The sequence below is a fragment of the Nerophis ophidion genome, linkage group LG09 (assembly GCF_033978795.1).
Source record: "Nerophis ophidion isolate RoL-2023_Sa linkage group LG09, RoL_Noph_v1.0, whole genome shotgun sequence".
NCBI classification, from domain to species: domain Eukaryota; kingdom Metazoa; phylum Chordata; class Actinopteri; order Syngnathiformes; family Syngnathidae; genus Nerophis; species Nerophis ophidion.
The window spans coordinates 2,492,152-2,511,212 of NC_084619.1; the positions used below are offsets into that span (position 1 = coordinate 2,492,152).

Consider the following 19,061-nt stretch of genomic DNA (forward strand, 5'->3'; position numbering starts at 1 on the left):
AAACTTCTGTACCTAAAATCAACAGAAATTTTGCAAAAACTCATTCAAAGCAAAATTTTCGCAAAAAATGCTATTTTTGCCTCTTTGAGCTGTAATTTGACTCCCTTAAAATGCTTCAAAACTCACCAAACTTGGCACACACATCTGGACTGGCAACAATTGTGATCTAATGAAAAAAATGAACCCCAAAATCCAAAAATGCGCTCTAGCGCAATTTTTTAATAAAAAACAGAAAAAACTGCTCCTAGGAAGAAAACACAAACAAAATTGCTTGTAACTTCCAGTAGGAATGCCGGAAAGACATGAAACAAAAACTTCTATGTAGGTCTCACTTAGACCTACATTTTAATAAATGACAGCCTGCAGAAAAAATCAACAGAAAGTTGGCAATTACCCCTTCAAAATAAAAGTTTTGTGACAACCCGTCACCTTTTTTCAAACGAGAAGTCCTCCGAGTGCGTTTGTCGTTTCGGCTTCAAACTCGCACAGGAGACAGTTTGGACCCTTCTGATTAAAAGTATGGATCAAAGTTTTGATTACTGCTCCGGTTTTGATTTTACGTGCCTTCAAAGAACCCCTGCGCAAATTTTCCTAAAAAATGTAATTTTTGCCTCTTTGAACTGTAATTTGACCCCCTTAAAATGATTCAAAGTGCAAGTTAAAGCTCTACTATGCCAAGCGAAAGCCATTTATCAACAACATCCAGAAACGCCGATCTGTAATTTCACCCCCTTAACATGCTTCAAAACTCACCAAATTTTACACACACATCAGGACTGGCAAAAATTGCCATCTAATAAAAAACCAAACCCCTAAAGTCATAATTGCGCTTTAGCGCCCCCTAAGAAAAAACCCTGACAAAACTGCTTGTAACTTTTGTTAGGAATGTCGTAGAGACATGCAACAAAAACTTCTATCTAGGTCTGACTTAGACCACGGCTTGGCAGCGGCCAAAGGCGGACCCGACCAACGCTGCTTGCAGCTTTAATTATTAATTATTGTTGATAGGTTGATTGGCAACACTAAATTGGCCCTAGTGTGTGAGTGTGAATGTTGTCTGTCTATCTGTGTTGGCCGTGATGAGGTGGCGACTTGTCCAGGGTGTTCCCTGCCGTCCGCCCAAATGCAGCTGAGGTCGGCTCCAGCGACCCCAGAAGGGACAAGTGCTAGAAAATGGATGGATGGATCATTTTAAACTTGACTTTGCATGTCACTATAAAGTTATATAAGCCTTGCTTGTTCAATATTCAATGCAAAACTTGTTTGGGTCCCAATTAAAAGGTTCATTTGTTCAACTTTGGCCTGCGGCTTTGTTCAATTTTAAATTTTGTCCCACTCTGTATTTGAGTTTGACACACCTGACTTAAACCAAAACATGATCACAGACATGACAACAGCTACATTTTTTTTTATGGACATGTTCCATAAATATTGATGTTAAAGATTTCTTTTTTTGTGAAGAAATGTTTAGAAGTAAGTTGATGAATCCAGATGGATCTCTATTACAATCCCCAAAGAGGGCTCTTTAAGTTGATGATTACTTCTATGTGGAGAAATCTGCATTTATAATTGAATCACTTATTTGTTTTTCAACAAGTTTTTAGTTATTTTTATCTATTTTTTTTTCCAAATAGTTCAAGGAAGACCACTACAAATAAATTAATATTTTGAACTGTTGTACAATTCAATAAATCAGAAACTGATGACATAGTGCTGTATTTTACTTCTTTATCTCTTTTTTTTCAACCAAAACGGATTTGCTCTGATTAGGGCAGGGGTGTTCTAACTTTTTCCACTGAGGGCCGCACTTTGAAAAATCAAAGCAAGTGGGGGCCTTTTTAATATTTATTTTAAAAAACAATGCAATATATGGATAAAAAAATATACATTTAGGCCACAACTCAATTATGATCCCGGGGACCCCAAAGGGTTTTGGTCCAAAAATATATTTAAATGTGTCATTATTCAGTATTACTATTTTTATTATTATTATTCAAGTTTTAAATCTCTAGATCAACATTAGGAAAAAAAAAAATGGAAAAAACACAAAATACGCAATATTTTCACCCAATAACTATTTTACGTGGAATATTTGAGATTATATAATAATTGGAGCCTTAATTTTGGATTTTGATTCATTATTATTTTTTGAGCAATGACACTTAAAAACAAATCACACTAAAATAATTGGGAATCCAAAATTGTCCTACTCATTAAAGTGTTAAAAAATGAATTATATATATATTTTTTTACCGTTTACTTTTAACACAATAATCTCGAGATCAACTTCAGATTTATCCGTCATTTATTAGTTTAATTGTTGTTTATGTTTTTTGCATGTTTTAGGCCAGGGGTCGGGAACCTTTTTGGTTGAGAGAGCCATGAAAGCCAAATATTTCTAAATGTATTTCCGTGAGAGTCGTATAATATTTTTTAAACACTGAATACAACTAAATGCGTGCATTTTTAAGTAAGACCTGTCATTTCTTTGTGATCATGTTCTGTTTAGTTATGTTCTGTTTGGTTTTTGTCTCCATTAGTTCCTGTTTTTGCGCACCCTGGATTGCTTTTGTTTCCATGACTACCAATCAGTTCACCTGTTTTCACGACGCACACACCTGATTCACTTGAACTCATGTACCGGTTGTCAATCACCACGTCACCATTTAAGCCTGCAGTTGCCAGGCAGTCAACCTGGCGACATCACCTTCTACTCACCCTCTATCACCTCCTACACACCTATGTTATCCATGCCAATGATCCATGCTCTTTCTCGGTCCAAGTAAGTTTTTCATGCCATAGTTTGTAAGTTTTATTTTATGTTCATAGTTCTTCCATTGTGCGAGTTTTTGTTTTCATAGCCAAGTTTTTAACCTCGACCAAGAGCGCCTTTTGTTTATACGCCTTTGTTTTTGTAATATTTTTGAGTTAAGATTAAAGACGCCATGTCCGTTCCGATCGCTTTGCACCACGGGAAAACAAACCACACCATAGTCCAGGTCTTGACAAGACCAACAGTTTTAGAGTATAATCTCTTGTTCTTTTTATTAACATTGTTATTTTAAATTTAACCAATAATAAATGTTATATTTCTTACCATTAATGCGACTTCTTGAACAGGTGCAATAGAAAACGGATGGTTGGATTAAAATGCATGAGAATGTTTTATAATTTGAACGTTATTTTTAACACTGTGATTACCATCGTAATTATTCATTTTTTATCGTGTTAAGCAATGTCAGCTAAGATTTATCCGAGAGCCACATGCAGTCATCAAAAGAGCCACATCTGGCTCTAGAGCCATAGGTTCCCTACCCCTGTGTTTGGCCCTTTTTTAAAACACAAAATATGCAACATTTTCCCCCAAAAAATATTTTAAAGTGGAACATGTAATGTGACGTAATCTTGAATAGGTCAATAATTCAAAATGACATTGATTTTGATTCATTATTATTTTTTAACCCTTGTATTATGTTGGGAAAAATTACATTGATTATGTTGCGGGTCGTTTTGACCCTAACTGTATAAATGCACTCAAAACAATCAAGAAAACAGGTTAAACCAATAACAATTTTATTTTAGGTTATATAAACATTTAGAAAAGTGACATACAATACATGTTTTATTCCAATTGTATTATGTTAAGGGTCAATTTGACCCATTTCAGTTTTTGTGTTGATCAAAGTACTGGTTAGCCTTTCTTTTTCTTGCTGAAATCTGGTGACTTTTCCTCATCTAGGCTCATGAACTGGTGTGTAAAATCTGGACACTTTGTTGTGTAGTGGAATGTTTGTGCAGAGTTTGTATAAAAAGATGATGTTGCGAGTCATTTTGACCCAGGCGCTTTAATGTGGGTAAATAGCTGTTCAGATCCAAAAATAAACATGTCTCCTTGATGTACTTTTTACTTTGATTTACAATTGTTTGTATTTTGATTGTCTCTGAGACCCAGAGCCAGGTGTGTGAAGAGAGGGAACTTTCTCACACTTGTCCTTGTCTCCTCAGATGTCGTCCTTCTGGAGCTCATTTTTGCTGAGTTGTCAAAGAGATGACATGAGAACAGTGACAAGGACAAGTGTGAGAAAGTTCCCTCTCTTCACACACCTGGCTCTGGGTCTCAGAGGCAATCAAAATACAAACAATTGCACATCAAAGTAAAAAGTACATCAAAGAGACTTGTTTATTTTGGCTATTTACCCACATTAAAGCGTATGGGTCAAAATGACCCGCAACATCATCTTTGTATCCAAACTCTGCAAGACATTCCACTACTCAACAAAGTGTCCAGATTTTACACACCAGTTCATGACCCTAGATGAGGAAAAGTCACCAAATTGCAGCAAGAAAAATAAAGGATAACCAGTACTTTGATCAACACAAAAACTGAAATGAGTCAAATTGACCCTCAACATAATAGAATGGTTAAATAAAGAAACAGCCTGCATGGCAGCTTTGTCTTATAAGAGTAAAGATTGCAACAATTTCTTGTTACATTTCACCTGTTTGCTCTTTTATACCACTTTTTATGTTTTTAATTATTTTTTTAAATTGTATTCTTAAAATGTGCCGTGGGACCGTTAAAAAATAACCCGCGGGCCGCACTTTGGACACCCCTGGATTAGGGGGTACTTGAATTAAAAAAACATGTTCACAGGAGGTACATCACTGAACAAAAGGTTGAGAACCACGGCCATAGGGAAAGCCCTGAAGCAAAAAAAAAATACAGATTCTTGCTTGTCCGTCATCTGCAAATTTGATGTTTACGCTCTTTTGTTGAATGAGCAACACATTTCCCGGCCTCTCCTTTATCTGTTGTTCCAGAAGCCCGGCACAAGGAGGGACCCTTAAGAAGTGTCATTGGATTAGCCAGCTGGCATCTGCCTTCAGTCGGATAGCAACACCTTGAGAGGTGCGTCGTCTCATGCATGTCGACGTCTTCATTTGTGGTGACACTCCGTTTCTTCATTTTTTTAAAGGATGAAGCATGTGAAGATAGCACATCTGCCGCTGGTCTTCGCCTTTCTGCACGCCTGCTTTGGTAAGTTTGGATTAATAAAATCTAGGGAGGAAGTTGTATAAAAAGCATTTAAGATACTGTAGTAAATGCTTGATAACATTTATATTTGATGTTATTCTGTTTGAAATACAGCAATCGACAAATGGAATATGAGATAATGATTGTTGGATTTGTGGGTTCAGGTTCAACACATTTTGGAAATCTATAAAGAAATGTATTTAAAACAAAAAGAGCATTATCGTTTCATGTCTATATAAAGAAAATGTTTCTAAAGAGGCTGACGTAACTCACCTGTAATCCCAAAGCGGCCGAGAAAAAGGGCGTTCAAAACGTCGGCGCCGCTTGTTTTTAAAGCCGTCTGCCACGAGTGACTGTTTGAAGTGAGCTTTTTTTGTGTCCCGCAGCTCAAGCAGACTTTGCCCCGTACTTCTTTGACAATGGACCGTACAGCCAGAACGGGAACATGGCCCTGTTCAGTCTCTCAGAGGACACACCTGTTGGTGAGCAGGACTCACACAGCAAAATGTATCTTTATTATTGTGCTTTACCAAAACCCATAACCAGTGAAGTTATGTAACTGGTATATAAAAACAGAGGACAATTATTTGCAAATCATTTTCAATTTATATTCAATTGAATAGACTGCAAAGACAAGATACTGTTATGGTTTTACAGGGGAAGATGACGGCAACAGACACTAGAGGGTGGGTAACTTTATAAATTCATATATATATATAAACTACATATATAATTAAAGCTGCAAGCAGCGATAGACAGGACCGCTTTGGCTGCTGCCCCCGCGACCCAAGCCCGGATAAGCGTTAGCTAGCCGGCAGCCATCATAACAAATATTTCACACGAGGGCGCAGCACAACTAATGTTAATATTATTCAAATATTGTGTCACTGGCGCATTTATGCCATTTATAAGATTACATACTGGGAGTGGTAGGAAAAAAACAAAACAAAACAACGTCTAGCTCTCTGTGTGAGCGCACGGTGGCCATCTTAAAAATGTTTTTCAGCGCAGCGGTTCTTTGAAGGCTAATAAAATCAAAACCGGACATTCATTGTTTTTACCGTAGCATAAAAAGTACAGATGGCCTTAAAACGCCACAACAGTCAGGCACCATGTGTAAGTACCCAAAATAAAGAATGTTGGACGGTTGTTTTTACGATCTGCAGGCAAACGGCAACTTTAAAACATAGCGGCTTAGCTACGGCACCTGGCAGCCATCTTGCTATAGACGATCACAGCCCCTCCCCCATGAATGTTGGTGCGTGCGCAACAGCAGCAGACGGTAGGGAAAATTAAAAAAAAAAAAAAATCTCCCTCGCTGTGTCTGCGGACGGCGGCCATCTTTGAAATGGTTTTCAGCGCAGCAGTTCGTTGAAGGCTGATAAAATCAAAACCGTAGCAGTGATTAAAACTATTTCATCAACTTTTAATCAGAAGGGTTCAATCTCTCTTATCTTGCTTATTTGAGCCGAAACGACAAACGGCCTCGGAGGAGATAATGTTAGAAAAAAAGTGACATTTTTTAGCCAACTTTTGTATTGAAGGGGGAATTGCAAACTTCCTGTTGATTTTAGCTGGGAGGTAAGAGTGTATGAAATATAGGTCTAACTGAGACCTGCGTAGTGGTTTTTGATTCATGTTTCTACGACGTTCCTACTGGAAGTTAGAGACAGTTTTGTCTGTGTTTTCTTCCTAGGGGGCACTAGAGCGCAATTTTGAGTTTTGTTTTTTTGATTAGATCACAATTTTTGCCAGTCCTGATGTGTGTGTCAAATTTGGTGAGTTTTGAAGCATGTTAAGGGGGTCAAATTACAGCTAAAAGAGGTGGCGGTATAATAAAGAATAACAATAAAACCTTAGAAATTCAATAGGGTCTTCTATCCCAAAGGGACATTCGGTCCCTAATAATCAAACAGTAGAATATAAAATAAGGAAATGGAGTGTGAACGAGATCCAAAAGTGTATGTGGTGTGAGGCTATGTGTGTGATTAGCTGAGGTGAGTGTTACCAAAAGTTGTGGAGAGCGAAGTAACACGGAAGTCCGTAGGGCAGGATCGAAGAGACAAGATCCGTGTCTGAGCGGGGAAAGTCAAGGATTGAGGGAGTCAGAGTCCAGAGGGAGATCCAGGGAAAAAGTGAGACGCACAGCTCACTTTAAAGACGACGGAGGATAGTGCAGGGACGACATAAGAAAACACGAACTGAAAACTTGGATGGGCAAGCACAGCGAGAGCAGGATTACATGAAGCAGGACGTGTCTTGCTGTACTCGAACAGAAGACTATACTCCGGCGCCGGCATTCCAGGTTGTCCAGGCTTATGAAGGCAGCTCCTTCATCACCGGCAAGTGTGATGATTGTCGGTGAATGATTGCAGCTGCCGGCTGCTGCAGGGCGGAGACGCGCCCGGCTCGTCCCTGGATGTGCGCGCCCGTGGGCGTGTCCCGGGGTGCGCACAGACGGATGAGCGGCGTTGGCAGGACTCTGAGCATTAACAGATACTTTACGTTCGAACTGGAAAAATAAGTTAGTTTTTGCAAATATTAGCTCATTTGGAATTTGATGCGTGTAACATGTTTCAAAAAAGCTGGGGCACAAGTGGCAAAAAAGACTGAGAAGGTTGAGGAATGCTCATCAAACGCTTATTTGGAACATCCCACAGGTGACCAGGCTAATTGGGAACAGGTGGGTGCCATGATTGGGTGTGAAATCGGCTTTCATGAAATGCTCAGTCATTCACAAACAAGGATGGGGGCGAAGGTCAACATTTTGGGAACACATGCTCGAGCAATTTGTTGAACAGTTTAAGAACAGCCATTCTCAACGAGTTATTACATGGAATGTAGGGATTTCACCAAAATTATTTAGTTTTTTCAGATTTGATGTCAAATATTGGTGGTGACAAACCCCAAGATGCAGAGATGGCAGGCTTGGTGCAGGAAAACATGATTTAATGTCCAAAAACTGCAGGAAAAAAACACAAACCTGGAACTAGGAGACAAGAAACAGGATACCAGGAAAACAGGTAAACAGGAAACAGAAGACAGCAAGGTGCAAACAGCTGTCAGCATACCGCAAACAGTCCGCAGCATACAGCTAGTAGCATACAGCTACAGCGACAATACTCCAGCCCTGACTGGAGGGCGAGGCAGGTATAAATAGCAGCCTGATTGGCAATCGCCACCAGGTGTGCCAGACTGCCAATCAGGGACAGGTGAGGGAAACCAGGCAGACGTGCAGGGAAAAGAACCAAAATAAGAGCACTGACAGGAAATAAAAACAAACAGAGGAAAAACCAAAACATAACTAAATTGTCGGTGACATACCTGACAGTTTAGCTCATTCGGAATTTGATGCCTGCAACACGTTTCAGAAAAGCTGGCACACGTGGCAAAAAAGACAGAGAAAGTTGAGGAATGCTCATCAAACACTTCATAGTTCATAGTTCTTCCATTGTGCGAGTTTTTGTTTTCATAGCCAAGTTTTTAACCTCGACCAAGAGCGCCTTTTGTTTATACGCCTTTGTTTTTGTAATATTTTTGAGTTAAGATTAAAGACGCCATGTCCGTTCCGATCGCTTTGCACCACGGGAAAACAAACCACACCATAGTCCAGGTCTTGACAAGACCAACAGTTTTAGAGTATAATCTCTTGTTCTTTTTATTAACATTGTTATTTTAAATTTAACCAATAATAAATGTTATATTTCTTACCATTAATGCGACTTCTTGAACAGGTGCAATAGAAAACGGATGGTTGGATTAAAATGCATGAGAATGTTTTATAATTTGAACGTTATTTTTAACACTGTGATTACCATCGTAATTATTCATTTTTTATCGTGTTAAGCAATGTCAGCTAAGATTTATCCGAGAGCCACATGCAGTCATCAAAAGAGCCACATCTGGCTCTAGAGCCATAGGTTCCCTACCCCTGTGTTTGGCCCTTTTTTAAAACACAAAATATGCAACATTTTCCCCCAAAAAATATTTTAAAGTGGAACATGTAATGTGACGTAATCTTGAATAGGTCAATAATTCAAAATGACATTGATTTTGATTCATTATTATTTTTTAACCCTTGTATTATGTTGGGAAAAATTACATTGATTATGTTGCGGGTCGTTTTGACCCTAACTGTATAAATGCACTCAAAACAATCAAGAAAACAGGTTAAACCAATAACAATTTTATTTTAGGTTATATAAACATTTAGAAAAGTGACATACAATACATGTTTTATTCCAATTGTATTATGTTAAGGGTCAATTTGACCCATTTCAGTTTTTGTGTTGATCAAAGTACTGGTTAGCCTTTCTTTTTCTTGCTGAAATCTGGTGACTTTTCCTCATCTAGGCTCATGAACTGGTGTGTAAAATCTGGACACTTTGTTGTGTAGTGGAATGTTTGTGCAGAGTTTGTATAAAAAGATGATGTTGCGAGTCATTTTGACCCAGGCGCTTTAATGTGGGTAAATAGCTGTTCAGATCCAAAAATAAACATGTCTCCTTGATGTACTTTTTACTTTGATTTACAATTGTTTGTATTTTGATTGTCTCTGAGACCCAGAGCCAGGTGTGTGAAGAGAGGGAACTTTCTCACACTTGTCCTTGTCTCCTCAGATGTCGTCCTTCTGGAGCTCATTTTTGCTGAGTTGTCAAAGAGATGACATGAGAACAGTGACAAGGACAAGTGTGAGAAAGTTCCCTCTCTTCACACACCTGGCTCTGGGTCTCAGAGGCAATCAAAATACAAACAATTGCACATCAAAGTAAAAAGTACATCAAAGAGACTTGTTTATTTTGGCTATTTACCCACATTAAAGCGTATGGGTCAAAATGACCCGCAACATCATCTTTGTATCCAAACTCTGCAAGACATTCCACTACTCAACAAAGTGTCCAGATTTTACACACCAGTTCATGACCCTAGATGAGGAAAAGTCACCAAATTGCAGCAAGAAAAATAAAGGATAACCAGTACTTTGATCAACACAAAAACTGAAATGAGTCAAATTGACCCTCAACATAATAGAATGGTTAAATAAAGAAACAGCCTGCATGGCAGCTTTGTCTTATAAGAGTAAAGATTGCAACAATTTCTTGTTACATTTCACCTGTTTGCTCTTTTATACCACTTTTTATGTTTTTAATTATTTTTTTAAATTGTATTCTTAAAATGTGCCGTGGGACCGTTAAAAAATAACCCGCGGGCCGCACTTTGGACACCCCTGGATTAGGGGGTACTTGAATTAAAAAAACATGTTCACAGGAGGTACATCACTGAACAAAAGGTTGAGAACCACGGCCATAGGGAAAGCCCTGAAGCAAAAAAAAAATACAGATTCTTGCTTGTCCGTCATCTGCAAATTTGATGTTTACGCTCTTTTGTTGAATGAGCAACACATTTCCCGGCCTCTCCTTTATCTGTTGTTCCAGAAGCCCGGCACAAGGAGGGACCCTTAAGAAGTGTCATTGGATTAGCCAGCTGGCATCTGCCTTCAGTCGGATAGCAACACCTTGAGAGGTGCGTCGTCTCATGCATGTCGACGTCTTCATTTGTGGTGACACTCCGTTTCTTCATTTTTTTAAAGGATGAAGCATGTGAAGATAGCACATCTGCCGCTGGTCTTCGCCTTTCTGCACGCCTGCTTTGGTAAGTTTGGATTAATAAAATCTAGGGAGGAAGTTGTATAAAAAGCATTTAAGATACTGTAGTAAATGCTTGATAACATTTATATTTGATGTTATTCTGTTTGAAATACAGCAATCGACAAATGGAATATGAGATAATGATTGTTGGATTTGTGGGTTCAGGTTCAACACATTTTGGAAATCTATAAAGAAATGTATTTAAAACAAAAAGAGCATTATCGTTTCATGTCTATATAAAGAAAATGTTTCTAAAGAGGCTGACGTAACTCACCTGTAATCCCAAAGCGGCCGAGAAAAAGGGCGTTCAAAACGTCGGCGCCGCTTGTTTTTAAAGCCGTCTGCCACGAGTGACTGTTTGAAGTGAGCTTTTTTTGTGTCCCGCAGCTCAAGCAGACTTTGCCCCGTACTTCTTTGACAATGGACCGTACAGCCAGAACGGGAACATGGCCCTGTTCAGTCTCTCAGAGGACACACCTGTTGGTGAGCAGGACTCACACAGCAAAATGTATCTTTATTATTGTGCTTTACCAAAACCCATAACCAGTGAAGTTATGTAACTGGTATATAAAAACAGAGGACAATTATTTGCAAATCATTTTCAATTTATATTCAATTGAATAGACTGCAAAGACAAGATACTGTTATGGTTTTACAGGGGAAGATGACGGCAACAGACACTAGAGGGTGGGTAACTTTATAAATTCATATATATATATAAACTACATATATAATTAAAGCTGCAAGCAGCGATAGACAGGACCGCTTTGGCTGCTGCCCCCGCGACCCAAGCCCGGATAAGCGTTAGCTAGCCGGCAGCCATCATAACAAATATTTCACACGAGGGCGCAGCACAACTAATGTTAATATTATTCAAATATTGTGTCACTGGCGCATTTATGCCATTTATAAGATTACATACTGGGAGTGGTAGGAAAAAAACAAAACAAAACAACGTCTAGCTCTCTGTGTGAGCGCACGGTGGCCATCTTAAAAATGTTTTTCAGCGCAGCGGTTCTTTGAAGGCTAATAAAATCAAAACCGGACATTCATTGTTTTTACCGTAGCATAAAAAGTACAGATGGCCTTAAAACGCCACAACAGTCAGGCACCATGTGTAAGTACCCAAAATAAAGAATGTTGGACGGTTGTTTTTACGATCTGCAGGCAAACGGCAACTTTAAAACATAGCGGCTTAGCTACGGCACCTGGCAGCCATCTTGCTATAGACGATCACAGCCCCTCCCCCATGAATGTTGGTGCGTGCGCAACAGCAGCAGACGGTAGGGAAAATTAAAAAAAAAAAAAAATCTCCCTCGCTGTGTCTGCGGACGGCGGCCATCTTTGAAATGGTTTTCAGCGCAGCAGTTCGTTGAAGGCTGATAAAATCAAAACCGTAGCAGTGATTAAAACTATTTCATCAACTTTTAATCAGAAGGGTTCAATCTCTCTTATCTTGCTTATTTGAGCCGAAACGACAAACGGCCTCGGAGGAGATAATGTTAGAAAAAAAGTGACATTTTTTAGCCAACTTTTGTATTGAAGGGGGAATTGCAAACTTCCTGTTGATTTTAGCTGGGAGGTAAGAGTGTATGAAATATAGGTCTAACTGAGACCTGCGTAGTGGTTTTTGATTCATGTTTCTACGACGTTCCTACTGGAAGTTAGAGACAGTTTTGTCTGTGTTTTCTTCCTAGGGGGCACTAGAGCGCAATTTTGAGTTTTGTTTTTTTGATTAGATCACAATTTTTGCCAGTCCTGATGTGTGTGTCAAATTTGGTGAGTTTTGAAGCATGTTAAGGGGGTCAAATTACAGCTAAAAGAGGTGGCGGTATAATAAAGAATAACAATAAAACCTTAGAAATTCAATAGGGTCTTCTATCCCAAAGGGACATTCGGTCCCTAATAATCAAACAGTAGAATATAAAATAAGGAAATGGAGTGTGAACGAGATCCAAAAGTGTATGTGGTGTGAGGCTATGTGTGTGATTAGCTGAGGTGAGTGTTACCAAAAGTTGTGGAGAGCGAAGTAACACGGAAGTCCGTAGGGCAGGATCGAAGAGACAAGATCCGTGTCTGAGCGGGGAAAGTCAAGGATTGAGGGAGTCAGAGTCCAGAGGGAGATCCAGGGAAAAAGTGAGACGCACAGCTCACTTTAAAGACGACGGAGGATAGTGCAGGGACGACATAAGAAAACACGAACTGAAAACTTGGATGGGCAAGCACAGCGAGAGCAGGATTACATGAAGCAGGACGTGTCTTGCTGTACTCGAACAGAAGACTATACTCCGGCGCCGGCATTCCAGGTTGTCCAGGCTTATGAAGGCAGCTCCTTCATCACCGGCAAGTGTGATGATTGTCGGTGAATGATTGCAGCTGCCGGCTGCTGCAGGGCGGAGACGCGCCCGGCTCGTCCCTGGATGTGCGCGCCCGTGGGCGTGTCCCGGGGTGCGCACAGACGGATGAGCGGCGTTGGCAGGACTCTGAGCATTAACAGATACTTTACGTTCGAACTGGAAAAATAAGTTAGTTTTTGCAAATATTAGCTCATTTGGAATTTGATGCGTGTAACATGTTTCAAAAAAGCTGGGGCACAAGTGGCAAAAAAGACTGAGAAGGTTGAGGAATGCTCATCAAACGCTTATTTGGAACATCCCACAGGTGACCAGGCTAATTGGGAACAGGTGGGTGCCATGATTGGGTGTGAAATCGGCTTTCATGAAATGCTCAGTCATTCACAAACAAGGATGGGGGCGAAGGTCAACATTTTGGGAACACATGCTCGAGCAATTTGTTGAACAGTTTAAGAACAGCCATTCTCAACGAGTTATTACATGGAATGTAGGGATTTCACCAAAATTATTTAGTTTTTTCAGATTTGATGTCAAATATTGGTGGTGACAAACCCCAAGATGCAGAGATGGCAGGCTTGGTGCAGGAAAACATGATTTAATGTCCAAAAACTGCAGGAAAAAAACACAAACCTGGAACTAGGAGACAAGAAACAGGATACCAGGAAAACAGGTAAACAGGAAACAGAAGACAGCAAGGTGCAAACAGCTGTCAGCATACCGCAAACAGTCCGCAGCATACAGCTAGTAGCATACAGCTACAGCGACAATACTCCAGCCCTGACTGGAGGGCGAGGCAGGTATAAATAGCAGCCTGATTGGCAATCGCCACCAGGTGTGCCAGACTGCCAATCAGGGACAGGTGAGGGAAACCAGGCAGACGTGCAGGGAAAAGAACCAAAATAAGAGCACTGACAGGAAATAAAAACAAACAGAGGAAAAACCAAAACATAACTAAATTGTCGGTGACATACCTGACAGTTTAGCTCATTCGGAATTTGATGCCTGCAACACGTTTCAGAAAAGCTGGCACACGTGGCAAAAAAGACAGAGAAAGTTGAGGAATGCTCATCAAACACTTATTTGGAACATCCCACAGGTGAACTGGCTAATTAGGAAAAAGTGGGTGCCATGATTGGGTATAAAAGTTGCTTTCATGAAATACTCAGAGGATGGGGCAAGGGTCACAACTTTGTGAACAAATGCATGGGCAAATTGTCGAATAGTTTGAGGACAACATTTCTTAACGAGCTATTGCATGGAATTTAGGGATTTCACCATATAAGGTCCGTAATATCAAAAGGTTCAGAAAATCTGCACGATCCCTCAGGCGGTACTGCATCAAAAAGTGACATCAGTGAGTAAAGGATATCACCACACGAGCTCAGGAACACTTCAGAAAACCACTGTCAGTAACTACAGTTTATCGCTACATCTGTAAGTGCAACTTAAAACTCTGCAATGCAAAGCCAAAGCCATTTATCAACAACACCCAAAAAAACGCCACCGGCTTTGCTGGGCCCGAGCTCATCTAAAATGGACTGATGCAAACTGTAAAATTGTTCTGTGGTCTGACGAGTCCACATTTCAAATTGTTTTTGGAAACTGTGGATCTCGTGTCCTCCTGAACAAAGAGGAAAAGAACCCTCCGGATTGTTCTACGCGCAAAGTTTAAAAGCCAGCATCTGTGATGGTATGGGGGTGCATTAGTGCCCAAGGAATGGGCAACTTACACATCTGTGAAGGCACCATTAAGGCTGAAAGGTACATACAGGTGTTGGAGCAACATATGTTGCCATCCAAGCAATGTTATCATGGACGCCCCTGCTTATTTCAGCAAGACAATGCCAAGCCGGGCAATATGAAGCCTAAATTACCACAATGAGACCCCGGACTGTTGAACAACTTAAGCTGTACATCAAGCAAGAATGGGAAAGAATTCCACCTGAAAATATTCAAAAATTGGTCTCCTCAGTTCCTAAAGGTTGTGTGTTGTTAAAAGGAGAGGCCATGTAACACAGTGGTAAAAATGCCAACTTTTTTGCAATGTGTTCTACCATCAAATTCTAACTTAATCATTATTTGCAAAAAAATAAATTAAGTTTCTCAGTTTGAACATAAAATATCTGGTCTTTGTAGTCCATTCAATTGAATATAAGTTGAACAAGTTTTGCAAATGATTGTATTCTGTTTGTATTTACACAACGTGACAACTTCACTGGTTTGGGGTTTTCGTCCAGAGCTAGTATTTGTTTCACCGTATTAGGAACTTAGAAATGAATGACATTTCAGACTTTGTGATACCAGATTGTACAAAAATGGCTTCTTTTCAAGGTACACAAATCTATTGCCTTAATGGCACCGACCCAGAGGGCCAGGAGGTGAGCTACGGCCTTTCCTTCGACCCAGGCTCCAAGGAGTACTTCAGAGTCAACCCCGAGACGGGAAACATCACCTTAGTGGAACAGCTCGACAGAGAGGTACATCACAGGACGCGAAAATGATCACAAACATACATTGTTGTCTGTCTAGTAGAGATGTGCGGTTTGCGGTTTATCCGCGGAGTCCGCGGAAAAAATAGATCTTAATTAGATGGTGGCGGTTGAACCATCCATCCATCTTCTTCCGCTTATGCGAGGTCGGGTCGCGGGGGCAACAACCTAAGCAGGGAAACCCAGACTTCCCTCTCCCCAGCCACTTCGCCTAGCTCTTCCCGGGGGATCCCGAGTCTTCCCAACGTGTCCTGGGTCTTCCCCGTGGCCTCCTACCTGTTGGACGTGGCCTAAACACCTCCCTAGGGAGGCGTTCGGGTGGCATCCTGACCAGATGCCCGAACCACCACATCTGGCTCCTCTCCATGTGGAGGAGCAGCAGCTTTACTTTGAGTTCGTCCCGGATGGCAGAGCTTCTCACCCTATCTCTAAGGGAGAGACTTCAAACTCATTTGGGCCGCTTGTACCCGTGATCTTATCCTTTCGGTCATGACCCAAAGCTCATGACCATAGGTGAGGATGGGAACGTAGATCGACCGGTAAATTGAGAGCTTTGCCTTCCGGCTCAGCTCCTTCTTCACCACAACGGATCGGTACAACGTCCGCATTACTGAAGACGCCGCACCGATCCGCCTGTCGATCTCACGATCCACTCTTCCCTCACTCGTGAACAAGACTGCTAGGTACTTGAACTCCTCCACTTGGGGCAGGGTCTCCTCCCCAAGCCAAAAATGGCACTCCACCCTTTTCCGGGCGAGAACCATGGACTCGGACTTGTAGGTGCTGATTCTCATTCCGGTCGCTTCACACTCGGCTGCGAACCGATCCAGTAAGAGCTGAAGATCCCGGTCAGATGAAGCCATCAGGACCACATCATCTGCAAAAAGCAGAGACCTAATCCTGCAGTCACCAAACCAGAACCCCTCAACGCCTTGACTGTGCCTAGAAATTCTGTCCATAAAAGTTATGAACAGAATCGGTGACAAAGGGCAGCCTTGGCGGAGTCCAACTCTCACTGGAAATGTGTTCGGGCGGTTGAACCATCCGTAAATATTTGATATGCATGTTTCTGTGATCGATATCCTTTGCCATTCAAAGAGCCATTTAGACCCGTGACATAAAGCGAAGTAGACAAGAGATGCCATCATTCTCCTGAATGACTGCTGGCAGTCACCCAGATAATAAGTATTAGTGAGTGCTATGAAGCCATTGGCTTTGTCGCCTACTACAACATGTACCATCTGCTTGTCAGGCCAGCATCATCTTGGGTGTGGTTGTGATATAAACAATTTGAACACTCTTAGTAATATGCGCCACGCTGTGAAGCCACACCAATTAAGAACGACAAACACATTTCGGGAGAACATCCTCACAGTAACACAACATAAACACAACACAACAAATACCCATAATCCTTTGTATTCATGATACTTCCTGACTATTTTATACACCCCCGTGCGTCGGTAGGGTGGGCGGGGTTGGGGGTGCGGGGGTGTAAAATATATTCAGGAATTGTCACAGATACAAAGGATTATGGGTATTTCTTCATCCTAGCCTCTGGTGAGGGCGGTCGCATTCTCCGTTCCCTCCCTCCCTGCTTGCTCTCTTTGTCTTTGTCCTTATCTGAACTTTTTAAAAGTTGCGCTGTCCTCTAATCCAAATTTCAATATGAATATGATCAGCTGGACTCTTGACGCTATTGACACAGTCTTTTCGACAAGAAAAAGAGGTTCGGGGGAGCCTGGCTGCCCTGATGGAACCATCGCTGCGGGTTACGTGCGGGACTCCTGGAACTCATGGAGGATCATGTGCCTCGCAGCTCTTTCCATGGAGGACGTGGAAGACATCTACCTATTTGGAGCTGTGATCACGGGGCACTTGCTGATCGGACTGGGCATTGCTCTGGTGGATCCACAAATTCAGAAGACGATGGCAGCCACTCAAGGGGCCCAACGGCTGTTCAACGCAATGGAAGGATTGGGTCGGGCTGTGGGAACACAGACTGGTGCGATTTCTGAGTTGAATCGCAAAATGGATCTCATCTTGGAAAAGTTTGCAGAGAAGGAATAATTAATTGGAACTGAAAGAGATCCAGCATGAACAAGCAGAGAAGATAAGTCAATATTTTGTCTTCTCGAAGGAAAACAACTTTTTATCTACAATTTGGACTCCCTGAATGGCCTTGGCTTGGAGCAGGCTGTTCTGAAGAAGATCTCCCGAAGACTCCTCAAAGATAGACGCTTTTGACCTCCCTTTTTGTCAACAACATCTGTAGCCGAACTTTATCAGCCTCAGCCATACAAAAACACTTCACCTCTCCCGAGTTAATCGGGCATATACGCACAGACATGACCCCGACCCTCACCACCGCTTATCTCCTCTGGGGTTGTGAAATGGCTGAGCGGCGCTACAGAGCAAACCCCTCCCTCTGTTGCAAGTTGCTGTGATATATGTATGTTTAATGTGTGCCATGCTATGTGAGGTTTTTTCCTTGGACTTAGACTAGACCTCTGCTGAGGGTCTAGCCTTGGACTGATATTTTTTTACTCCCCCGCCCCCTTTCCTAATGTCACCCTTTTCTTATCTTTTTAAGGAGCGCTGTAACCGGCTGATCCCTCGGCAGTCTCGTCTTGTCCCCCCCCCTGTAACGTATGTCTGGACTTAGCGGGACTGTGCCGAAAATGTAATTTCAGTTCTGATGTGTCTTGTACATGTTGGAACGGACAACTAAAAAATGATTCTGATTCTGATTCTTGTGTTACTGTGAGGATGTACTCCCGAAATGTGTTTGTCAATCTTGTTGGGTGTGGCTTCACAGCGTGGCGCATTTTAGTAAGTGTTAAAGTTCTTTATATCACAACCATCAGTGTACTCTGTGTCACCCAGTATGCCTTTCAATCCTGAACGTGTAATTGTGGAAGCTGCACACATGTTGAAGGACCATCAATCGGTTCGTACATGTTGTTGAAGGTGTCCAAGGCAAAGGCTTCATAGCACGCTCATAATCTTGTAACCTGAATGAACGCTATTGGATAGTCACGGGAACGTTAGCGGCTCCAATTGTCATTATTACTCCGTGAAACAGGTTTAAATAGTTCTGTGAGTGGTAAAGGCGGACAACCTCTGATGTATTTCAGCGGGCGGTTGGCGGGCGGGTACGGTGCTGATAAAATGTTGGTTCGGTTGGACGGCGGGTGGATGACGACTTTGGTGCTGCGGATGCGGATGATATAATTGCCTACTCTACTGTCTAGCATTAACAATGTGTCATATAACTTCTTGCTTTGCCTTTGCTCCCAGAAACAAGATTCTTTCGATGTTCTGGTCAGCATCACGGACGGGAAAAGCGAGGTAACACCCTATCACTGTGTCTGCTCACCGTAACGTAGCGCCATCAGTGTGTGGATGTGTGTGTGGATGTGGAAATAGTGTCAAAGCACTTTGAGTACCTTGCAGGTAGAAAAGTGCTTTACAAGTAAGTACAACCCATTTAGAATTTCTCTATTAGAAAATACTCTTCCTGCTGTGACTCCAC

At 41.5% G+C, this 19,061-nt stretch overlaps 1 protein-coding gene and 1 long non-coding RNA gene across 3 annotated transcripts in view; both read left to right on the forward strand.

The window, feature by feature from the left end:
• The window catches only part of LOC133558744 (uncharacterized), a 36,024-nt gene extending 30,458 nt beyond the window's left edge, over positions 1-5,566 (forward strand). Inside the window, exons 2-4 of the long non-coding RNA XR_009807978.1 lie at positions 4,822-4,909; positions 4,977-5,038; positions 5,422-5,566. This is a non-coding gene — a long non-coding RNA (uncharacterized LOC133558744). The remainder of the gene's footprint in view (positions 1-4,821; positions 4,910-4,976; positions 5,039-5,421) is intronic.
• Positions 5,567-10,411: 4,845 nt separating this feature from the next.
• Positions 10,412-19,061, forward strand: part of cdhr1a (cadherin-related family member 1a) — a 61,187-nt gene continuing 52,537 nt past the window's right edge. The window contains exons 1-5 of one of the 2 annotated variants that reach the window (XM_061910039.1): positions 10,412-10,558; positions 10,626-10,687; positions 11,071-11,166; positions 15,369-15,514; positions 18,827-18,877. In XM_061910039.1, the coding sequence (XP_061766023.1) occupies positions 10,627-10,687; positions 11,071-11,166; positions 15,369-15,514; positions 18,827-18,877 (354 nt within the window). In that variant the 5' untranslated portion in view covers positions 10,412-10,558; position 10,626. Of the gene's footprint in view, positions 10,688-11,070; positions 11,167-15,368; positions 15,515-18,826; positions 18,878-19,061 lie in introns of both variants that reach the window. The other variant, XM_061910040.1, reaches the window with a different exon arrangement.